This window comes from Scyliorhinus torazame, chromosome 14 (assembly GCF_047496885.1).
Source record: "Scyliorhinus torazame isolate Kashiwa2021f chromosome 14, sScyTor2.1, whole genome shotgun sequence".
Taxonomy (NCBI): domain Eukaryota; kingdom Metazoa; phylum Chordata; class Chondrichthyes; order Carcharhiniformes; family Scyliorhinidae; genus Scyliorhinus; species Scyliorhinus torazame.
This window is the reverse complement of record NC_092720.1, coordinates 82,980,705-83,005,539: the sequence shown is the minus strand read 5'-3', so window position 1 is coordinate 83,005,539 and position 24,835 is coordinate 82,980,705. Positions and strand designations below refer to the sequence as shown.

General features: G+C 47.0%; 1 protein-coding gene across 1 annotated transcript in view; it reads right to left on the bottom strand.

The window, feature by feature from the left end:
* LOC140389856 (transient receptor potential cation channel subfamily V member 6-like) overlaps window positions 1–24,835 on the bottom strand; it is a 218,144-nt gene that overhangs the window by 8,016 nt on the left and 185,293 nt on the right. Inside the window, exons 11-14 of the mRNA XM_072474434.1 lie at window positions 22,996–23,161; window positions 21,988–22,054; window positions 20,602–20,870; window positions 14,599–14,708 (exon numbers count right to left, since the gene is read on the bottom strand). Of these exons, the coding sequence (XP_072330535.1) occupies window positions 14,599–14,708; window positions 20,602–20,870; window positions 21,988–22,054; window positions 22,996–23,161 (612 nt within the window). The remainder of the gene's footprint in view (window positions 1–14,598; window positions 14,709–20,601; window positions 20,871–21,987; window positions 22,055–22,995; window positions 23,162–24,835) is intronic.

Here is a 24,835-nt window from a genome sequence, read left to right as displayed (position 1 = left end):
CATTACCTGGCCGGCAGGCGATTCACTCTCCTCACTGACCAATGGTCGGTTGCCTTCATGTTTAATAACACACAGCGGGGCAAAAGCAAGAACGACAAGATCTTGAGGTGGAGGATCGAGCTCTCCACCTACAGCTATGCCATCTGGTATCGTCCCAGGAAGCTCAATGAGCCCCCAGATGCCCTCTCCCGTGGTACATGTGCCAGCGCACAAGTAGACCGATTCCGGGCCCTCCACAATGACCTCTGTCGCCCGGGGGTCACCCAGTTTTTCCATTTCATCAAGGCTCGCAACCTGCCCTACTCCATCGAGGAGGTCAGGTCCGTGACCAGGGACTGCCAGGTCTGCGCGGAGTGCAAACCGCACTTCTATCGGCCAGACAGAGCGCATCTGGTAAAGGCCTCTCTCCCCTTTGACTGCCTCAGCATGGACTTCAAAGGGCACCTCCCCTCCACCGACCGTAACGTGTACTTACTCAACATCGTTGACGAGTACTCCAGATTCCCCTTCGCCATCCCCTGCTGTGACATGACCTCAGCCTCCGTTATCAAGGCCCTGGACAGTCTTTTCACCCTGTTCGGGTTCCCCGCCTACATCCACAGTGATCGGGGCTCCTCCTTTATGAGCGACGAGTTGCGTCAGTTCCTGCTCAGCAAAGGTATCGCCTCCAGCAGGACAACCAGCTATAACCCCCGGGGAAACGGACAGGTGGAGAGGGAGAACGCGACGGTCTGGAAGGCTGTCTTCCTGGCCGTACAGTCGAAAAACCTCACAGTCTCCCGCTGGCAGGAGGTCCTCCCCGATGTGCTCCACTCCATCCGGTCGCTCCTCTGTACAGCCACTAACGAGATTCCTCATGAACGTATGTTTGCCTTCCCCAGGAAGTCCACCTCCGGGGTCTCGCTTCCGTCCTGGCTGACAGTCCAGGGGCCTGTCCTTCTCCACAAGCACGCGAGGAGCCGTAAAACTGTCCCCCTCATCGAGAAGGTCCTGCTGCTCCATGCAAACCCCCAATATGCCGACGTGACTCACCAGTACGGGCGGCAGGACACGGTCTCTCTTCGGGATTTGGCTCCTGCAGGCTCCCGGTGACCATCACCACCACCCCCCACCCTACACCGTCTTCCCCCACCTCCGTCCACCTCCCTCATGAACTGACACCCGCAGGCCACCGGTGACAAGCAACACCCCCCCCCCCCCCTTCGCCGACTCAACATCTGGGTGAAGAAGAAGAAAGCAACACGCTCCCGGACGCGTAGGTCTCGACGCCGGAGCCCACACCACACCCAGGACTGAGACGGTCACAGCGGACGGTCAAGGCCCCGACAGACTTGACCTTTAAGACCACATCACCCCTGCCGGACATTTTTTTAAACAGCGGGTGAATGTGGTAAACCACGTTATTGTCTTATATTCACTGTGCTGTATTGTACATGTCTGGGCTTGTCCAGGCTGCTCCGCCTGTGGCTCCTCCCCTCAGGCTTCTGTATAAAAGTGACAAGTCTCCGCCTCCGGACCCAGTTCGGGTCCAGAGGCAGGAGGCTTGCTGTTTAGTGTATTAAAGCCTCAGTTACGTTCATCACTCGTCGTCTATTATTAATGGTGTATCAGACACCAGGGATAAGCCCCTTGCTCTTCTTTGAATTAATGCAAGGAGATCTTCTTTGTCCACTTGAGGTAGCAGACAGGGCCTCAGCCTAACAACTCAACCTGAAAGTCAGCACCTCTGACAATGCAGCACTCCCTCAGTAATTCACTGGAGTTTGCACCTGACTTTTGTGCTCAAGTCTTTGGAATAGGACTTGAATACAATTCTTTCTGACACGGAGGCCAGAACCAACGGACATGGCTACCACAGCTAATGCAAATTCTGGGTCTGAAATGCAACTGCTGCACCAGAGTACAGGCCGAGAGCATTTTAATTCTTGTGGCACGGTTTCCCGCTCAGTTCTCTTCTAAACATACAAGGTATCATACTTTACTCGTCCATCTCCTTGGCAACGTAGGTAAGGGGGTCAAGGTCAATTTTAGCTTGCAGGTGAAGGGAGCGTGGCCCATTTTCACCCTAGCGACAATTGTAAGTGGCCGGACATTGTGGGGGTACACGGAAGATGAGTTGCTGTCTGGGGTGGAACTTGAAGACACGGTGTTTCTATTTGCCAACAAAGAAATCCCAATCTGTGGAGACCAAGGGTGTCTTCCACATGTTCCTCTTACAACGTGGTTGTCATTTGAGGGGGTGCCTGATGTTTCCTGATGCAACCTCTGATGCGCAATCAATTACACTCAAGACGAAGTGATTCCATGACTGAAGGCTTTAATCTGCCTTTTCCCCAGCAGCTTCGATACAGAAAGTGAAGGCTGCTGGGACGGCACCATCTCTTATACCCCGCCTTCAGGGCGGAGCTACGTAATACAGCCAATGGTAGACTCCTGGGTCTAACCAATGGTCATCAGCCTCTCAGGTACCGCAATACCTGGTACTACCACATTCACCCCCTGTTAAAAAATGAGCCCGGCGGGGGTGGTGGCCAGCGTTAATAGTCGCCTTTAGCATGGTATGACCAGGTATGGAGGTACCGTGATGTTGAGGATATGTACAAAGTGTTCAAAGTGCAGCAATCAGTCGATCGGGCGGCCTGGTCGTCCTTCTGGAGCGTCTGGGCTTCGGCGGTGATTCTGACGCGGGTCCTGACGGTTGCGACTCCAGGAGCGTGGTGTCATCCTCCCTGGCAGCTTCGTCACCCCTAGGCGGCGCTGTAGGGGCAAAAGATTGGCAGGGAGGGGGGGCGCCTGTAGGGGGCGTCGGTGGGTGGTCGGGCCTCGGCAGGAGCGGTGGGAGTACTGACCCTCCAGTGAGGTGCTGTGGGGGAGGTGGGGGTGGGGGCAATGGTTCAGGTGCACGTGGGGTTCCGGTGGGCGCCAGGTCCCGAAGGGAGACTGTGTCTTGCTGGCCGTCAGGGAACGCCATGTAGGCGTACTGGGGGTGAGCGTGCAGCAAGTGGACGCTCTCGACCAACGGGTCCGACTTGTGCGCCCGCACGTGCTTCCGAAACAGGATGGGTCCTGGTGTCACTAGCCAGGTTGGGAGCGAGGTCCCGGAGGAGGACTTCCTGGGGAAAACAAGGAGACGTTCATGAGGCGTCTGATTTGTGGTTGTACAGAGCAGCGACCGGATGGCGTGGAGGGCCATCAGGAGGACCTCTTGCCAGCGGGAGACCGGGAGATTCCTGGACCGTAGGGCCAGTAGAACGGTCTTCCAGACCGTTCCGTTCTCTCTCTCTACGTGCCCGTTTCCCCGGGGGTTGTAACTGGTCATCCTGCTCGAGGCAATGCCCTTGCTGAGCAGGAATTGACGCAGTTCGTCGCTCATAAAGGAGGACCCCCTATCTCTGTGAATGTATGCGGGGAAACCGAACAGTGTAAAGATACCCTGGAGGGCCTTGATGACGGTGGTTGTGGTCATGTCTGGGCAGGGGATGGCGAATGGGAACCGGGAGTACTCATCATGAGGCGGTCCACTTGTGCAGTGGCACAAGTGCCGCGGGACAGGGCATCAGGAGGCTCGTTCAGCTTCCCCGGACGGTACAAGATCTCGTAGTTGAAGGTGGAGAGTTCTATCCTCCACTGCAAGATCTTGTCGTTTTTAATCTTGCCCCGCTGTGCATTATCAAACATGAAGGCAACCGACCGTTGGTCCGTGAGGAGAGTGAATCTCCTGCCGGCCAGGTAATGCCTGCAATGTCTCACAGCTTCAACTATGGCTTGTGCTTCTTTTTCAACCGAGGAGTGGCGAATTTCGGAAGTATGGAGGGTACGGGAGAAGAAAGCCACAGGCCTGCCCGCTTGGTTGAGGGTGGCGGCCAGAGCTACGGCGGACGCATCGCTCTCGACCTGGAAGGGGAGGGACTCGTCGATGGCGCGCATCATGGCCTTTGCAATGTCTGCTTTGATGCGGCTGAAGGCCTGGCGGGCCTCCGTCGACAGGGGGAAGATTGAGGACTGGATCAGGGGTCGGGCTTTGTCTGCGTAATTGGGGACCCACTGTGCATAATAGCTGAAGAACCCGAGGCAGCGCTTCAGGGCCTTGGGGCAGTGAGGGAGGGGGAACTCCATAAGGGGGCTGATGTGCTCAGGGTCAGGGCCTAGGACCCCACTTCGCACTACGTAGCCTAGAATGGCTAGACGGTCGGTGCTAAACACGCATTTATCCTCATTGTATGTCAGATTAAGGATTTTCGCAGTCTGGAGGAATTTGCGGAGGTTGGTGTCGTGGTCCTGCTGGTCATGGCCGCAGATGGTGATGTTATCCAGAAACGGGAACGTTGCGCGTAAGCCGTACCGGTCAACCATTCGGTCTATCCGAGACCCCATTAGTGACACCAAAGGGAACTCTTAAAAATTGGTAGAGCCGCCCATCTGCTTCGAAGGCAGTGTACTTGCGGTAACTAGTGCGGAGGGGTAGCTGGTGGTAGGCGGACTTGAGGTCCACTGTGGAGAAGACTTTGTATTGTGCGATCCTGTTTACCAGGTCGGCTATACGGGGGAGAGGGTACGCATCTAGTTGCGTAAACCTGTTGATAGTCTGGCTGTAGTCTATGACCATCCTATGCTTCTCCCCGGTCTTTACCACCACTACTTGAGCTCTCCAGAGACTGTTGCTCGCTTTGAAGACCCCTTCCCCCAGCAGCCTTTGGACCTCTGACCTGATGAAGGTCGGGTCCTGGGCACTGTACCGTCTGCTCCTGGTGGCGACGGGTTTGCAATCCAGGGTGAGCTTCGCAAACAGGGAAGGCCGGTCGACCTTAAGGGTCGCGAGGCGGCAGACAGTAAGGGGCGGTATAGGGCCGCCAAATTTAAAAGTCAGGCTTTGCAATTGGCATTGGAAGTCCAGCCCCAGGAGGGTAGCCGCGCAGAGGTGCGGCAGGACGTACAGACGGAAATTGTTGAATTTCCTGCCTTGGACAGTGAGGTTCGCTAGGCAGAACCCCTGTATCTCCACCGAGTGTGCCCAGGAAGCCAGGGAGATCCTTTGATTTACAGGGTGGATTACAAGTAAACAGCGCCTTACCGTGTAGGGGTGAACAAAGCTGTCCGTGCTCCCAGAGTCAATCAGGCACGACGTCTCGTGGCCGTTGATGAGGACCGTCGTTGTAGCCGTTGTGAGTGTCCTGGGTCGACATTGGTCCAGTGTCACCGAGGCCAGGTGAAGCAATTGCGAGTTCTGGTCAGGCAGCGTGTAGCCGGCCGTGCTGGGGGCCTGGGGCCACATCCAAGATGGCATCACCCATGGGTCGCACATGGTGTCCGGGGATGAAGAAGATGGTGGCGGCGATGGACAAAATGGGGCCGCCCACCCGTCCAGCGTGGAGTCCGGGGGACAAGATGGCCGCGCCCGTGGGTCGCACATGGTGCTAGGATAGGGTGGTGGGGGTGAGCGCAGGCCGGTCAGGGCCTGAAGGGGGGTTGCCGCGGCGGTCCATAGTCGCTGGAGACCGTGGCCACGGCGCGGGCCTGGCAGACCTCCACAAAGTGGCCCTTCTTGCCGCACCTTCTGCAGGTGGCGGTGCGGGCCGGGCAGCGCGGGCGGGGATGGTTCGCCTGCCCGCAGAAGAAACAGCGGGGCCCGGCGGCGTTAGCGGGCCATCTCGCCGCGCAGGCTTGCGGGGTCAGGGGGAATGTCTGAGGGGCTGCCGCTGCGGGGTGCCACGCAGCCCAAGGGGCCGCCGCCGCGCGATCAGGTGCAAAAGACAGCACGTTTTTGTAGGCAACGTCCATGGACCCTGCCAGGGCCCGTGCCTCTGTACGTCCCAGAGTGTCCCTTTCTAGGGGTCTTCAGCAGATATCGGGTGAGCTCATACCTGCAACGAAGGCATCCCTAATTAAAAGTTCCGTGTGCTTGCTCCCCAAAACTTGCGGGCAGCCACAGTTTCGGCCCAGCACCAGTAGCCCCTGGTAGAAATCTTCCAACGTTTCCTCGGGGCTTTGCCACCTAGTCGCAAGCAGGTGACAAGCGTAGACCTGGTTTACAGGGCGGTTGTAATGTCCTTCTAGCAGTTCGATAGCGGCAGCATAGTTCTCCGCCTCCTCGATAAGGGGATAGATCCCAGGGCTGACCCGGGAGCGCAGGAGATGCATCTTCTGTCCTTCCGTGGGGGTGCCTACGGCCGTGTCGAGGTAGCCCTTAAAGCACGCCAGCCAGTGTTTAAAAATAGCAGCAGAGTTCTCTGTGTGAGGGCTGAGCTGGAGGCACTCCGGTTTGATTCGGAGATCCATCCTTCCAACTTAAATTGTAGCAGATTAAATTGATGCGCAATCAATTACACTCAAGACGAAGTGATTCCATAACTGAAGGCATTAATCTTTTCGAACCTATTCCCCAGCAGCAACAGAAAGTGAAGGCTGCTGGGACGGCACCATCTCTCATACCCCGCCTTCAGGGCGGAGCTACGTAATACAGCCAATGGTAGACTCCTGGGTCTAACCAATGGTCATCAGCCTCTCAGGTACCGCAATACCTGGTACTACCACAACCTCCAGAATTCCAATCAACTTGCCGCAGTTAAACCCACTGGATTTCTGGATTCCGTTCTGGATCTCCTGAAAGAAACATAAATGCTACAGAATAAAAGGATCGCTTACCATCAGAGATGGGTGGGGGGGAGGAGGGGAGCGGGGGGGTTGCAACGTGACCTGGAACTGCACCCAGAACTTCCAGGTCAGCATGGAGGCAAATGTGCAGTGCTAACTGGTGCCAGGGGATGGGGGGGGGGGCATTCATGGGAGCCCCGTGGGGGCGGGGAGGGGGGTTCCATTTATGCATGTTCGGGGAACGGGAATAGCGGGCAGTGGTGGGGTGGGGGGTGGGGGCGGGGTAACTTGCAGGCACAAGGGAAACAAGCACAGATGGGTGGGGGGAGGGGCATTCTTCAACGTTGCTGGGTGGGGAGGGGGAAGAATGATTAAACTTCAGAGCTGATCGGGCACCCCTTAAAGATGGCGACCCAACCTCTGTGGAGTCAGGTGCGGGCCCTACCAGAGTGACAGTGTAAACCAAGCCCACTCTTTTATTTCCTCAAACGGTCAAGATCAGGAGGGAAAACTGGTCCGTGTACCTAAAGAGCTACATGCCAGTTTTCTGTTTAAGCCTGGCACTTTGATAAAATGTGGCAAGATTTTTCCCAGAATGCTTTCCCAAAATGCAGTTTGGGTCTTAGGTCCTCTTTGGATTGTGAGGATGTGGCTCTTTTTTCTCCCCCTATCGCATCATTGAGTTACCTCGGGATACCCACAGGCATGGGAAGCCTGCTCCAGATGATGCCTGACAAAGCAGCAAACAAAAATCTAGCGTTGCTGGGCTTCCTCCACCTTTAAAGCGGACAGCAGAATGTCAAGGCCCAAGATTTTCTACTAAAATACAGATAGCTATAACGGGTACTGCATTGCTTTTTATAATTAGTGCGCAAAATTCTTTGAGAAAAATGATCAAATACTATGGGCAGGATTTTCTGGCCGTTCCTGCCAGCACGATCGTCTGGAACTGCTGCCAGCAACCCCCATGCCACCAGTTCCCCAGTACGAACAAGAAACACCTCTGACAGCAATGGGACTGAAAGATCCTGCCACTGACCAATGGCGGTCAGCCTCTGCAAAACACGCTGCTGGGAGCGCAAGTGGAAAATTCCACCCTAAACAAAACAATTTAGACCTCCTGCTGCTTCGAGGTGCAAATTCTTCTGAAGTATCAGTGATGCAAGTATAGAGGCAGTGGGACACTGGACATGGGTCAGAGACAATAGACACCCGACTACAGACCACATTCAGAGGATGGGGGAAGGAGTGTCAAATGGCTGAAGATATCGACCAGTACTCTAGTTGAAGCCAACAACACTGAGGTCAGTGGGCTAAGATTTGTACATCCAGCAATGCAGGGTGGGACACCTTTGCAGGTGGTGGGGGAGGGGGAGGGGTAGATTTGAGATACCTGGATAGCAGCAGTAATTTTTTTCATTTAGCAGATACCTAGCAAATTGGAGCTTTTGGAGTACCATCTACTGGTAGAAGCACAGGTAGCTGCTGCTCACTTAATGGCGATGAAATCCTCCTGAGCTTTTAAGCCCATATTTTCAGCCTCTATGGAAAAAAAATCACTTTGTGGGTTACACCGTCACTGAGACGGGGCAAAGCCTGAGCCGACAAGACCAGCTCCAGAAGAGTGGGGCGCCCTTTAAAAATGGTGCCCCAAACAACAGAGCCCCGCTCCCCCCAGCCCCTCACCCCCGCTGCCAGGACACGGTGGACCTCCCATAAGCATCAGGGGATCATCCCATCCCCACCGCAAGCATCAACATTGGGGCTCTCATCCCACATTCCCCACAAGCATCAGCATCGAGTGCTACCACCACCATCAAGGCGCTCACTCCTCCACCCCCTGCCACCACCATCAGCATCAGGGGTCCCTTCTCCCCATACAAACCAAATGTGACCCCGCTCCCAATGGGACTCCTCCAGAGGCTTTGCCCTGGCACACATTGGCACTGCCAGCCTGTGCCATGGGGCAGTGCAATGGCACTGCCTGAGCTTGTACATCTCCCCCCAGGGGCTATACTTACTTTTGCGCCCATGCAAAGGATCCCCTCGACAGAGTGACATTTTTCAGAACTTGTTGAAAACCTCACCTACGTGTATTAATATTCTGTGAGGAAGGAAATGTGGCCTGGGGGCTCAGTATATTAAAATGTTTTTAAAAGAGGTTCTGCCCTTTCTGGATGTTAACATTGTTAATTCACCGACAAGGGGTGCGGAAAATAGGAAAATGCAATCTCGCCAACAAAGTCACGTTTTCTAATTCTCTCGAGATTTTCCGCCCACTTCACTGTTCTCATTGATGGCTAACGCAGGATGAAAATCATCCCCCCCAAGGACATTCTAGTATCATCAATAGTTAAAAATCAAAACCTTGATCTGTGCTGCTCATTTTCAAATTCTCCGCGATTACAGAAAAATAAAAAAGATTGTATTATCAACTGCTGGAATTTCACTCTGAATGATGCTCTGCAAAAAAGGAAAGGATTTTCTATCAACCATCATCAAAACATGAGGAGTGAAATATCCTACTGTTTTATGAATTATCAATATTTTTATTTCTACCAGTTCAGATACGCAGAGCAGAGTTTTCTCAGAGTCAGGAAGACTCCGCAGAATTTAGAAATTGTAGGCTGCTTCAAATTTGGAAGTCCTGCCCATCATTTCTAATCGATCTAATTTTTGCGGGAGGGGAAAGGGGATGGGGTGTGACTCTCACATGAGGAAAACCTGAACTCAGCTGTACAATTTGAATAATGGCCGAGTTTAGATAGTGCCCCACTTTCACTGTAGCATGGGCCTTAACCCGCAGCGTGAGAGTCACAGATTTATGGAATAGATGTAATTGCTCATGAAAGTTGGAAAGGTCTGTAGAAATGTCAACCTGTCAAGTTATTTAAATCTCCAACCCTTTAAAAATGTGAATAAACTGCCTGTCTGTATCAGCGGGAGTGGAAGAGAAATCTAGTCTAGCCATTGCAATAGTTGTTGTTAGCCATGGGCTATCATTATTACTGTTTGGCAGGGCAGCATGGTGGCTCAATGGTTAGCATTGCTGCTACGGCGCTGAGGACCCGGGTTTGAATCCCTGCCCTGGGTCACTGTCTGTGTGGAGTTTGCACATTCTCCCCGTGTCTGCGTGGGTTATACCCCCACAACCCAAAGATGTGCAGGTTAGGTGGATTGGCCATGCTAAATTGCCCCTTAATTGGAAAAAAATAATAATAATTGGATACTCTAAATTTAAAAAGAAATTATTACTATTTGGCTGTCACAACTGGTCTGGGCAAAGTGACATTCCTTGGGTGATTTGCTACTGCTCCAATTACCTCCCTTGTCCTATGGGTTAATGAAACAAGCTCACTGCCTCTAGAAAGTTTGACCCCAAACTCGTTAAGATTGGTGAAACCTTCCCTTCTCGTGACGTTGCCACTGTTGTGTCTGTTTTCTATATTATGTCTATTATCTGTAAGGGATTGGATAACTGGATTTGTTTGTTGTCACGTGTACCAAGGTACAATGAAAAGTATTTTTCTGCGAGCAGCTCAACAGATCATTAAGTACATGAAAATAAAATAAAATAAAATACATAATAAGGCAACACAAGGTACACAATGTAACTACATAAACACCGGCATCAGGTGAAGCATACAGGGGTGTAGTGTTAATCAGGTTAGCTACGACTATATTAAAGTTTAAATCATTCCCGAACAGTGCATTATACTGCAGTTAGACTAAATTTCCTACATCTTTTTAATTTGTACATGATGAAAATCTTGACCATCATTTGTACCCAGGATTCAATTTTTATGGATCCCTACCATCTGGAATTTAATCACTATCCATAAATTGTATCAGATATATTGCATAGATCTTCTCATGGCAACATTTTCATCATGGTCGGGTAAATGCACTGCATCAAAGTCAATTGATTTACTATCACCTTAACCTCTGATAATCTCATTTTTTAGCAGCACTATATGCCCTGAATTCCCCTTTGAACCATCATTGATGGCATCTATAACATTTCATTTCCTCTGTGATCTGCTGGTCTGTGCAAAGCAGACATGTGTAATGCTGATCGATAATCTGAATTGGCGAGTTGTCTTCTATTCAGCTAGTCTGACATCTCTTCTCCCACCCCTTCATCACCCTCTGCCATTCATTAAGGTGCAAAATGATTGGCCAACTCATCCATCTACCCTGAGGTTCCATGCTATTGGTCAAAAAACCTGCCCCCCCCCCCCCCCAAATAATCCAGAGCCATTTCCAGAAAATAATTTTAAAATAATTTGCATATTTCATTATAAGGCCTTGCAATTTTTAAGGATAGCTCTCAGCCTTCTGTAAATATCGAGAAACTTCTGGCATCAAACCCGTATCATTCTTTACAAGATTATAAGCTGCATTTTACATTGATCAAAAATACAATAATCATTTTGCTGTTGCTATCTGTTTTTACACCAAACATTATCTAATCCTACCTGCGTAAGATAATTAGCAAAAGCAACATTGAGATTCTTTTTTCACTCAGTGAGTGGTTAGGTCTGGAATGCACTGCCTGAGCATGTAGTAGAGGCAGGTTCAATTGAAGCATTCAAAGGGGAATTAGACTGTTATCTGAAAAGGATTACGGGGTGAGGGCAGGAGATTGGAACTGAGCGAATTGCTCATTTGGACAGCAGTTGCAGGCACGATGTGCCGTATGACCTCCTCCTGCGCTCTAACAAATTTGTGATGGCTTGATAAGAATTCAGGTATTTTCAATAAATCACATGTTGCTCTGTTCCTTAAAAAGTGGATTGAGCTCAAGATTTGAGAAAAGATTATTGGCCTAAAAAAATAACTCTTTCTCTCTTTAACTTGTGGAGTGTTCTCTAATACTTGCTGGTTTTACTGAAGGTTTGAAATGTATTCTAAACAGTTATGGGCTGAATCAGCTGGATCCTGACTCATGGGTCTTGTATTTGTTAAGCCACTCTCTTCAGATTCAGGAGCAGACTAATAACCTTTCCCTGAGCTTTCTTGGACTAGCATTTTCGTATCATTACACTTAGTCTAAACCTAATAACAAAATTCACTTACAAGAAAGATAATCTGGTCAAAGCATAAACACTGAAAAACAAACTGGTGGTTCACTACATAACAAACTAATACATACACAAATTGTAGTTAAAGTAGTCTTACTTCAAAATCAAATGCATTCTTTTCATGTTCAAGAAATTGATTATGTATTAGTTATTTTAAAATGTAATTAGCTAAGGTGTGAACATCTATTTGGTCGGACATTTTTTTATTCCTGACTGCAACATACACCATAATTAATGTTTGATTTTCAAATAAAGAGTGCTATCCAACGGCCAAATTGTGCCCGAAAAGCTCACCATGCACAGCTTGGCCGATAGAAGCTGAGACTCCCGGGATCTTCTTGGCCTGCAACGTCTCGGGAGATCTAACGCAATCTCAAAAGACATTGCAATGTGAATCATGCCCATGGTGGGTAGGATCACTTTTTAGCAAAGCTGCATATTAAAGCGAGACAGGTAGTCTCACTTTAATGTGCAGATTCCTGAGTTACCCGAGGCATGGGATCAATCTCCCTCACCTCGGAGACCTCGAGCCAGTGCAGTTCAGCACTGGTCTCCACAAATGGGGACCAGACGAATTGGCGCTCCTGCGGGTCTCCCAGGGCATGCCCTTGGGGAAGGGTGGTACCTGGCATTGCTGATGCCACCAGGGTGCCAGCCTGGCACTGCCAAGGTGCCTAGCTGGCATTTATTGTGCGCTGGCGATCAGACTGGAGGTTTCGGAGGTGTTGGGGGTCGCATCTGGGGCATCGGCGATCGGGATGCCATTTTAAAACTTTAAAAGTTTCTCGTGGCATTGAGGAGTTCTGGCGAGGGGAGCTCCACAGTGCACAAAACAAGGCTATATGCAGCCTCGGCCGCGTGTTCGCCACTTAGGCACTCGCCACTCTGACCTAACCCGGGTGGTGTTTTATAGCCTTGTGTTTCTCGGAGCTGAGAGTGCCGGGAAACACATGGCTAAACGCTCTCCCTTTTAGTTGAATCACGCCCAAAGTGTCAATTTTTCTTATTAGAACCAAACTATTGTATCCTCGCTGACTTGTAATCTCAAATAATCTACTTGCTTTCAAATAGAGACCTCAGGAGTTAAACTAGCAGATCTGGCAGGGGAGGGGAACTGGCATTATCGGATCAGCTGCATTTGTACTTCCCACCCAATTTTCCTTTCAACTGAGCCTTGGTTACAAATTCAAAAGATAAAGCTAATCCAAAGGCAATTTTGATTTGCATGACTGTATCTAAAGCCATAAAATAGATTACAGCAAATGGCCCCATTCGATGCATGATCAAGCTCTACTTCCATCATTGTTATTTGCTTGTTTGGTTATGCAGTGTATTACTAAGTTTTAAAAAATAATTTAGAGTAGCCAATTCATTTTTTCCAATTAAGGGGCAATTTAGCGTGGCGAATCCACCTACCCTGCACATCTTTGGGTTGTGGGGGTGAAACCCACACAGACACGGAGAAAATGTGCAAACTCCACACGGACAGTGACCCAGAGGCGGGATCGAACCTGGGACCTCGGCGCTGTGAGGCAGCAGTGCTAACCACTGTGCCACCGTGCTGCCCCATGTATTACTAAGTTAGCCATCAGAATTTATCATGTTATATGCAAGACTAGTCAGAGGACTCCACTGAAATGAAAATGAAAATCGCTTATTGTCACAAGTAGGCTTCAAATGAAGTTACTGTGAAAAGCCCCTAGTCGCCACATTCCGGCGCCTGTTCGGGGAGGCTGGTACGGGAATTGAACCGTGCTGCTGGCCTGCCTTGGTCTGCTTTAAAAGCCAGCTATTTAGCCCAATGTGCTAAAGCAGCACTGCTTTACAGAACTACATGGAAAATGAAAATGCTAGAGTATATTCTACTCATAAAACAAGAGATGACTCGCTGACTTCCATAGAGCAGATGTTGGAATGTAGAAGGAGTGAATAGATATATCAAATCATGAGTTCATGAAGTAGTTTGAAATTGAAAGATAAGACAAAGAAAACTTAAATGAGGGCCTCTCAGACAGTTGTCACCAAATCCAATTGCAACCAACTGAATATCAGCACCCATAAATGCTTGATTGCCATCAACAGCAACACCACTGCTGGCTTCAGTGGGCATGACAAATCTGCTCTCCACATCTGTACAAGATGATGAATCACCACTCGGAACTAGAAACTAGAAACTGTTTTGGGTATTGATTATTGTTACCGAAAGTTTATTCTTTGTAGGTAATCTGTAAATTCTAAAAGCATTTTTTAAATGATTAGAGTTTTGTAATGGAGTAAATGATGAAATAATAATTTGTATTCCCTTAGCATGTGCAAAATAATTTGGGCCGAAAGGACATATTATCATTTTTGAAATATTTTTGCAAAAAATAAATCTGTGCTACTTTATAACCCCTCTTACTGGTACCTCAATGTATCACTCACATGGTGCTAATTTCACTGCATATTAATATTGTTCAATGGCACCAAAAGTACTGACTATAACAGATATAGTCATGATTAATAACTGATAGTTTAATATGGTAATATATTAAATAGTAGACAGAAGGGACGAGAAACAAGCAAAGAACTTGCAACAACAAATGCATATATGTGTGCTCAGTTGGCTGGACGGCTGGATGGTGATGCAGAGCGATGCCAACAGCGCGGGGTTAATTTCCATATGGCTGAGGTTACCGTCTTCTCAACCTTGTCTCTCACCTGACGTGTGGTGACCCTCAGATTATACTGCCACCAGTCAGCCCTCTCTCAAAGGGGAGAGCAGCCTACGGTCCTCTGGGACGATGACAACTTTCATTCACTTTCTTTTCACATGTGAGAGCTGACACATTTATTTCAAATATTAAATAACTTATGGTGAATAATTCTTTCCGAGCAGCAAATATTCTAGAAAACATTTCTTCGCACAGCTGTACATTTTTACCTTAAGTACCACTTTTCCACGTTGAGACCCAACAGATCCCCTGGTATTCCTGCTCTAGGCCACAGCCAGGCTGGCAGTCTCCTCTCAAGTAGAAGAGTGGTTGCAGCAATCTGAAACAGCATTAATCTTTTCAGTAATTAATTAATTTAAGTGTAAACTCTGATTATAAAGGACAAACAGCATCCAAATAAATTTACGTTTCTGATGTTGAGTTACATTCCGATTTACTACTCAGGATACTATTTAGGTCTTGAAAATGCATGGGAAAATTTATACTTACCACCAGAGTTGGGCCTACTGTATCCCCCAATTACCCACAACACTGACTCTGCCTTGAAACAATTGTCAACTAACTCAAATATTCTCATGTTTCAGTAACACAGCTCGTGTAATACACAAGCAATGTGTGGGAGAATGAGTGTAAGTATTGGTGCAGCCCTTAAATTGTAAGAAATGGTTGACAACTTCTTGAATTAAGTAGCGAATGAAGATGTGATGGGTTCCTGGCATAAGCAGCAGAGAAGGTTGCCCCTGGTCAGAGTCTTGAAATCCAGACTTCATGGGTATTCACCCATGTTCAATGAACAACATATCTTCATGCAGACTCTGTGATCAGTGTCCAAGGGCATTCACAACTGTGATTCATGTATTTTGCTCTCATTTGTAGGAAAAACATGGGAAGTTATTCTTTGTTGTAGGCATGAATGGAACATGTGGCATCTTCAGCTGAATTCTTCCATTGTGTCCACGACCAGTCCGTTTCTTTGTGGAAATGCTGGCCTAACCAGAGACGCCTACATTGCGTGAATTAAACATAGACTGATGACCTGGTGACAGCTGGGGACAAATTAAACAGCATATTGCGTATGCCCCTTATTTGAGGCCAACTGTCTTTCAAGCTGTACAGGAGGTGATAATAGCCATTAAACGAGCCATCTCACCATTCTGTGGACCCAGTATAATATTGACAGCTGGAGATGATCTCCATGAGGCAACCATTTCTCAGAACAGCAACACAGATCAGAAACCTGGCCTTCTACCTCTACACCAAACAAGGCAAGTGGTGGCACCAGAGACCATCACCCCAGGCTTCAGAGATGAAACCAGCAGCAACGTACTCACAGGGCAAAACAGCAAAGAGAAGAAGGCTACCAAGGTCCAATAAGTCTGCTGTACAACACAATTAGCCAACCACCTCTTGCAACCCCTGGCCCCAAGATTGCACCAGGAAAGCTCTGAAATTGGTAAAAGAAAGACACATCTAGTCATTGAGGCATAGCACAATGTGAAGAATGAGCAGGCTAGTTGATGCCCACTTCTGAATTGCTTGGAATATATGCACTTACTTTGTTCTGTTAAATCTGATGTTGGTGCAAGATTCATGATGAAGGCGGCCACAGGCCAAGGGATAAACAAGAAAACATTTTTGTTTTAGGTGCAAGAGGCCCATTTGTTCAACATTTTTGATTGGTTTCAACTTCACACACTCATCTTCTTACCATTTCTGGTAATCCCTTCCCTCACCACAAGCACAGTTGCCTGATGAGACTGGGCGAAGTTCCTCCCTACCCCCGCCCAGCCGGTGACATGATCTGAACCCAGTGAGGGTCTGAACCTGATTTCCATGAATTTGAATACATTTTAATGTAATTAAATGACTTTTTGCTGCAGTGTCCGCTCACGATGTATCCAACTCCACCCCCCCCCCAAGTTGAGTGACGTCACACAGGTGTGAACCACTGCTGGTTTTCACAAGCGAAAACCAGTTGTAATGACCATGCCAGGGGTGTGGAGTGCCTGGAGGCCCTGGGGGTTGAGGGACAAGGCTGTGCATTGCCCTCGGCTGCCGAGGGACAGTGCCAAGTGGACACATAATGCCAAAGGGGCTCTGGCAGGGGGAATTGGTAACACTCCTCCAGTTGGCGGGGGGATCACTTATGCGTGGTGGAGGGGGGGTGAAAAGAAAAGATAGAACCTCAATGACAGTGCAGGGAGTAGGGTGGCAGGGATTCCCCGATCCTTGAGGCGTGTGTCCCGATACTGAAAGGGTTCCAGATCTCCGTGGGAGGGGCCCGGTCTTATTTAGGTTGCTTTGGGATTGCGGCACCCCGATCTCAGAATCCCGGCTTTGCCGGCGTGTTTAGACTCTGCTCCCTCATCTGGCTGTGGCCCTCGCAGAGTGCGCGAAGCGGCGGGTTTCACGCCTGATTTTCTCGCCTGATCCAGCACTCGGTGCAATTTTGGGAAAATTCCACCCGATGTTTATTCTGCCTGCATTAATGGTAATTTTTGGTAACTTATGAAGAACAATTCTGTCAGATATCCTCTTTTATTGCTAACATTCCCATTTCAAAATGGTGCCCTTTGTGTGTGAATCCTTTGCCATGCTAAAAGAAATTGTCCAGTTCAACTTTGTTCATGTGTCCTTCCTAATCTTCGGAAGTTTGATTATTTCTCCATCAAGTTTTCTCATTCTAATGATTATATGCTCAACATTAACATTTTCTCCTCAATTAGATTACCTAGAAATATCCAAAGGGTTTGTTTTTATATATGCCCTGAAAAGACAATCCTTCCTGTGAATAGGTCACCAGCAGTTTACAAGGTGCTGTAGGTGGAGGAATGGTTGCCTGCATATCTCTTCCTCAAAGGCATGCATCCCACTTACCCAAGTTGAGAACTTGGGGGAAAAGATACAAGGATCCAATATGGTAGGCGGTATGACTTTCTATGTCATAAGGATCTGCTTGGTACATTGGTTTGGGTTGTTCAGTCAATGTTCAGGATCATCAGCTCCAAACTATCTACAAATTATGACCCAATACCGGTTTCTGGCACAGTTGCCCAATTGGATTATGAATGACAGTGTCATGCAATGAATTGTGTACAAGCTCGCTTGCAGACCATCCAGTGCAGCAAGAATTTCCTGGTGTGTGTCTATGCATCTTCTTTGGTAGCTTGAGCCAAAGACAGCAGCTGAGTCCTCTGCGTCAGAACTGGTATATGACCTTGCCGTTCAGTGAGCTGGCATCACTGGCAGTTTATGCCCAGGAAGTCACCACCTGCAGATCTCTCCTCCAATGTAGCCTCCAGGTCTGTGTGAAGTCAGTATCAGAATGGGTGCTTGCGAGTGTCAGATCAAGTAATGATGCATCTTCATGGTAACACATTGTTCCTCTTTCACTACTGGCTGAGGGATGTTGACCATCGCAGTAGCTGAAATGAAAGTAAATGTTGTTTGCAGCATGAGGGAGAGATTAGGGAAAGAAGTGGCTGCTGAAATCACCTGCAGCCATCATGTAATGTGTGTGATGTGAAGAGACAAACAGAATTAGGTATAAAGGACACCTCCAGTGTGACCTGTTGCCATGGCTTCTGGTCTGCTTCCTCCATGACTATCAGGATGCTCTCTTTCAGAGGGAAAAGGGCTGTAGAGGGGGCAGTTTATGCACCAGTGTGTTGTGTGTACCGATAAATGAGGTTTGTACTGGTGATGAGTACGTGAACTTAGGGACAGGACTTTCCCCATAGGCATCAGGGATCCACCATTATGGTCAAATGGGGATCAGAGACTGGCACATTGTGGGAAAAGTTCATTCAGCTAAGATTATTCCTGTATTGGCCAATTATTAGCCAGAGACGGGTTTACCGTCTAATTAAGGATGGCTGGTGGGCTCTCAAAGCTTGGATGGATGGTTCCCCAAGGTGGAAGGTCTTTTTACCTTGAAGTAAGAAATTCCCATCACAGCTGGGCTACCGGAACCCCACTGCAGGCCAGCCTGCAGTCGCAGCCTCGAGAGGGAAGGCCGGCCCGCAGTCGCAGCCTCGGGGGAGGCCACCTCCCGGCTCTGGCACCTGGAGGCCGACAGGAAAATTCCAGACAACAGGCCTTTGTAGGCCATCAATAAACTGAATTCGCTACTTTCCATCCCTCCACCTGCTTCCATGAAAACGAGCCCCTGAGATGGTGCCAGGAAACTGGCAAGCTGGTTGGCAGTGCAATTTACGTGCCCCCATCAAGATCTTAAACATTCAGCTCAAGGAGAAGGATGTTTAGTGAGGTATGGTGCAGTGATTGCAGGAAGGTGCAGAATGGTTGGGAGAGGGCAGTGCCGTATGCTTTGTAATTAATAAAGGGATGTGTAGCTGCTGATCTGATCCAAAAGTATTTTGCCAGATTTTACTTTCCTCATTCCGGTTAAATGATTGAATTTCTTTCTTCATTGCAGCTCTGTCCTATGGGGCAATGCTTATGACACTGATGTACTCCACAATTTCTATGCACTTCCTTCCAAGAAGCCTGGAGAACTTCCTATCATATGGTGGGGCTTCAGGGGCAAAACTGTCTTCCTCCACACTTCCTCCATGCCAATATCTCCATTGCAGCACCAGAAAACTGCTGGTGTTCACTCTCTTCCCTCCCCCAGACATTTGCTCAGTAAATTATTTTTGCATCACTGCAGCCAGACTGCTCTTCCCCATTTAAGAGTCTCTGAGCCATGCTGCACACACAAATCATTATAAGCAGCAAGGGCACCAGAGCTATTGCTCAGTCGTGACTTGTATAGTTAATTAGTTCCCTTTGCATCTTATCAGATCTCAGGTCCACAGTGTGCCTTGGCGATGCTGCAGGCAGCTTTTTCAAATCTATTCATGAAAGATGGTACAAACAACAATCTTTCAGCTGAGAGGGAACAGCTTAAATAGTTGATGGTTTGCCTTGGGTTGTTAGAGGAACTAGAAACTGAAGTGACAATGACAATGGGAACAGAATCTCATTATTTGGATTGGTGTACAATGGCTAGGAATTGTTAAATAAAAAATAATTTCCTAATGCATTGTCTCCAGCTATAATTTTACTCGAAGAAACGGAATATATTAATGAGCGCAACATTTTATGGACCCCGCCGATGTATTTACAGTCAGGTCCCTTCAAATTCCCTGGGTGGCCTCCATGCCCTCTGCTGCACTCCTCCTGACCGGTCCACAATTTTAAGTGGAGCAGACAAAGCTTAGGACAGCCTGCCCACCCTCACCCCAACTGAGACCCTTTAAATGGTCAATAATTGGCCACTTAAAGGACACTTTCTACTCAGCCTCAATTCTGAGGCTGGCAGTAGTTCAGGGCAGTAGGAAGCCTGGCAGGATGTCCTGTTCAGGCCTTAGGAGGAAGGGCGGGCCGCCTCCTTCAATGCCCCCCAATTCCACATCGGGAACCCCTCCTCAAGGTCTGGCCACCACAGTGCTCTCACTACCTTGACCACTCCATAAATTCCCCAACCCCAGCCCTCCCAGGCTGCCCCTCCTGTCGGTGAGACCCCTATACTTATCTGGTTCTGGTGTCTGAGACCGAGAATCTGGGGACTGCTTGAAGTCGCAGTCTTGACCACTGTTGTCATTTGATTGGATATCAGCTAGGTGAAACATGCCTTCTGCCTGAGTAAGTGGTGGAAGTTTCATCTGCAGCCAATTCAAGCTTCTCAGAACGTTTAATGTATCTTCGGCTGCTGTGATTGGCAGGGATGCGTTCCACGTTGACTCTCCAGATGGCGGAGCAAGAACAGTCCTGCCCGGAGAGCCTATATCATGAATCTCAATGCAATGTGGTCTTAATAGGGAAGGTTGACCCATCCCTGATCATAATTTATATGAAACCATCAATATTTATTTTGAATGCATTTGTCAAATTTTGAGATAGTTAGAATGACAAGCTTACATCACAATTATGGTGAGCAAACATTCAGTGCATTCATCTAAAAGTTCTCCCATTAGAGTATTTACTTGTTTCTTGAAAAACAACAGGTTTTTTTGCCCCCTTGACCTTTAGTTAATTCTTTGTGTGAAAAACAATTTTCTGACACTAGTCCAAAATTTACCTGCCACCATTAATCTTATTTCCAATGCACGTGATTAAAGAATGAGACCACATATATTTTCTTAAATCGGACCAAAAAACTTACCAAAAATAAAATAATTTACAAAGAAGATTAAAGCATTCGCTACCTGAGCTTTCCACAGTGACTTTCGTTCACTGACGACTCGATAATGAGTGTCACCCATTAAAGCAATGAAAAGATTCAGGAGAAGAACAAAGCCAAAACACATGTACACCATATAGAGGACAATGATAATGTCAGGGATCTTGATGTCAGGTGGACCTGGAAGTTCAGTGAGGCCCATCATCAGCTGAAACAATGTGAAAATAGTGATGGTAAAATCTCTGAAGTACAAATAAGTATTTGGATCCAAGGCTTGAAAATGTACATCGAAACCTATGATGTTTCAAAAAGAAACAAATCATTAAAAGGTAAAAAATATTAAACCAATAGAATTAATGAAATAAATAGAGAAAATGCTGGAAATACACAGTGGGGCTGAAAACCCATGGATTTGTCACTACGCCCCCTGGGAACCTTTGCTGCAGGACTTTTCCAGGGCAAAGAAGAGTTTTCCTCATTTGCATTCTTGCAGCAGGTGCAAACTTGGCCCATGGGGCCAGAAAACTCCTGATTATTGGAAGCTGCCAGCACATCTCTTCCTCAACTCTCCATCCAGGACTTCCTCAGCCACCTATGCAAGGAGGCCAAGAAAAATGGGACAGTTGATTGAGACTTCAGTCAGCTTCTTCGAGACGGCTTTACCATCTACTGGAAATAACAGGCAGCGTATGCTGGCCACCCATTTACTATCCTCTGTACTGCCATCGTTCTTGTCTTGGATCCACACTTATTGAGATTACCTCAGTGTTCCTCACAGGTTTAATTGTTTCTGCCTTATTGACATGCATTTTGTCTGACCCAAGTCAGACTTAGTTGTCCCATAAACATTCCCATTTTCTTAGAAAAATTCAATTACAATTTTTAGATCAGCTTGCCAGGCACTTGCATCAAAAATTTGAAAAATGAAGGAGCTTAAGAGACGCAATGAAGTGAATCGGTAAACTGGTCAAGCCGGAAGCAGTCAAGTGCAGCAGCATGGATCGTGAGACTTACGAGCAGGCTACAGGTTCCAAATAATGCTTCTGCTTCAGTTTCTGTTTTTTACTTCAGATAACCAGCATTTACAATTATCTAAATAATTACTTCCTCACTTCTTGTTCTTTCGCTGTCTTTTCATTCCCTAGTTAAAATATTCATACTTCCCGCAATAGTTTTCAGCATTACAATAAAATCTACTCAAACCAATATTCGCCCCTCCCCCCTACTCTCTACTTTATTTAGATTTATGTTATTTGCTAGTTTTCTATCTTAATGAAGGATTGGCTCTCAAAATGTTATTTTTCTTTTCCCTTTACTAATTTTGATGGGCCAGCTGTGTATTCCCAGCATTTTCTTTTAATTCTGACTTGCAGTATTTTATTCGTGTCAATACATGGTATATTTTACCCACCTGCACCAAATCCTATAATGACAATTATCAGTACGTAACAAAACCTCATGAGATCACCAAAGATCATCTAATAAAAGAAAAGGGACAATAGTTTATTAGTTTCATTTCGGACAGATACATTCTGATAACAGTGAGCTGCTGACAGTAAATTTGAAAGAAGTCCAAAACTAAAATCAATTATACTACAAAGAAGCTCGGATAACATCAACTCCATTTTTTTTAAGGAAAGACTGATCTTACTATAGATTTTACTATTTTAGAGGTTTTGACTCCACTTATTTTCCTCATTTCAGCTAATTGTCATGTGCATTTAAAATATCATGCATTGTTAAACCTACTGGATTGCCACTCATGTTCTACAGGGCTATTAACTACAGACTCCACAACTCGAGTTTGGGCCCAAAAACTAAATGGTAGGTTAAGACTCGTCAAATTAATTTCATGCAGGAACCTTAGACCGAACAGAAAGGGTCTTTCATTCCATCAGGCAAGTCTCTTTTTTGAGCCTAGCTCCTAAGAGGCCATTACCTTTTGCTTTAAAATCCAGTTTTTCCTTCTTGCACCAATGTTTTAAGGAGGCATAAGAACAATGATGAAAGTAGGAATGTTGTGGTAGAAAAATGTTTAGAAAAACATTACATTTTGTTTGGCCCTTCTTACCCAGACTACCCTTCACCACCCCCCCCCCTCCCCCACCCCCACCACCCGCCCAAACAATATTGGTGTCCATTTTGAATTTACAAAAACAGGTAATGAAAATCACTAAGTTGCTGAAAAAAAAAGAAGAGAATTGGGCACAGAGAACAAATGTCAAAGCCAAAAAACTAACTTGTAAATGAGTAAGTCAGTGTTTCCTTCTGGAGTGACAGATGATCAACCACACGAATATTCATGCAATCTTCAAATAAAAAGAAACACAGGACCCTTAAAAAGGGACACCATGCTTATAATTAGAATGTTCAAGTTGAGTTTTGGTTGAATGACATATTAAGAAAATAAACTACCAACCTTTTGTATCATGATGCACAGGGGACCAAGCAACTTGAATCCGCGTGCAAAGTAAAGGACATTACACCAGGCACTTATCAGAGCATACGCCATTATAACTGTTTCCCATTCATGGTTCAAAACTCTTAGTATCATGGTGATTAGAACAAAGCAAGCATAAACAATCCTGGAAATCAAAATTAGAAAACAATTTCCTAAGTTGTGGGAGAAAGAGAAAAAGTCTTATGTTATAAAGTTGCTGGCACTTGATGGGAGATTCTTTGCTATGGTGTATTTAAGACATTTTTTGCCTAGTTACTAAATGAAGCGAGGCTGTCATGTAGTGGATTGACTGCCTTTCCCCAAATTTCCAATGTTAGTTCATTTAATTAACAATTTATTTCTGCCTGTTTTGGGCTTTGGATTTTGACAGGGGGCAAGCTGAATGAGGAGCAACAAGTTAATTTGGCCAGCAGTTCTAAATTAAAGGTACGTTCAAATTTAAAGGCAAGGCTACATACATATGGAAATATACACTGACCCAACCTTTATGAAATTATTTTTTTACATATTTGTCAGAATTGCTAAGGCTAGGGGAGGGGAGAGATGATAGACATAAAGTAATTGAAATCAATGCCAACTCTTAAGCATAAAAAATATATAAACGAGTGATGCATCAATATGACATCTGACACTCTGTTTTTGTTCGAAAAATGAATATGGAGTGTTATGAAGTGGGTTGCACTGCATTTCTTTCGAGCAACCCTCCCCAGAAGACAGCATTGCATCATTCTTGACATAGGTGGTGATCAACCTCAGTACTGTGTACGCTACATGCAGGCTATGAAAACAGACATATAGAACACAAAGGAATTTCATAAGTTAATGTTGCATGTTCATGAAGAATTTAGAATCTTGTACAGTTGAATATTGTTTATTGATAACACATTACTATGTAAGTATCCATGCTTGTTTTCACGTTTGTCTCTGTCCAGTCCACAACTGACTCTACTGTCAGGTCATGTGTCTTTTTACATCAAACTATGGGTGGTACTATTTTCCAGTCCCACATTAACCCTTGCTATGCCAGATACCTCAATACTGCATCTACCCCACATCTTTACTCAAATATAGACATTTTAATTGTGCTACCTCCTCTCCCCTATCAAGTCGAGAGGGTGGACAATTCCTCCAGATCTTGTTTGGAGCAACAATAGGGTCTGCTGATTTGGGAAATCATTGTTGATTCAGAGTTGTAGTCTGTGTTTCTGGCAATTGGTGGTCTTCTAGTTCACTCAAATGTGTCGTAGGAAGTTTAACTTGAGGGATGAGGAGCAGCACGGTGGCCTTGTGGATAGCACAATTGCTTCACAGCTCCAGGGTGCCAGGTTCGATTCTGGCTTGGGTCACTGTCTGTGCGGAGTCTGCACATCCTCCCCGTGTGTGCGTGGGTTTCCTCCGGGTGCTCCGGTTTCCTCCCACAGTCCAAAGATGTGCGGGTTAGGTGGATTGGCCATGATAAATTGCCCTTAGTGTCCAAAATTGCCCTTAGTGTTGGGTGGGGTTACTGGGTTATGGGGATAGGGTGGCGGTGTTGACCTTGGGTAGGGTGCTCTTTCCAAGAGCCGGTGCAGACTCGATGGGCTGAATGGCCTCCTTCTGCTCTGTAAATTCTATGAAATTCTATGATGAAGCTGCTTCTGTACTTCCCGATCATAACTTGCAATGTATGTATGAGACACGACTTTGGGTGGTCATCATCTATCCAGACAATGACAACCTCTCTTTTAAGGTCCCTGATCTACACCCTGTCCCCTTTGTGTAACTGTGGCAAGTTCTAGTGTGGCACCTTCTATTGCAG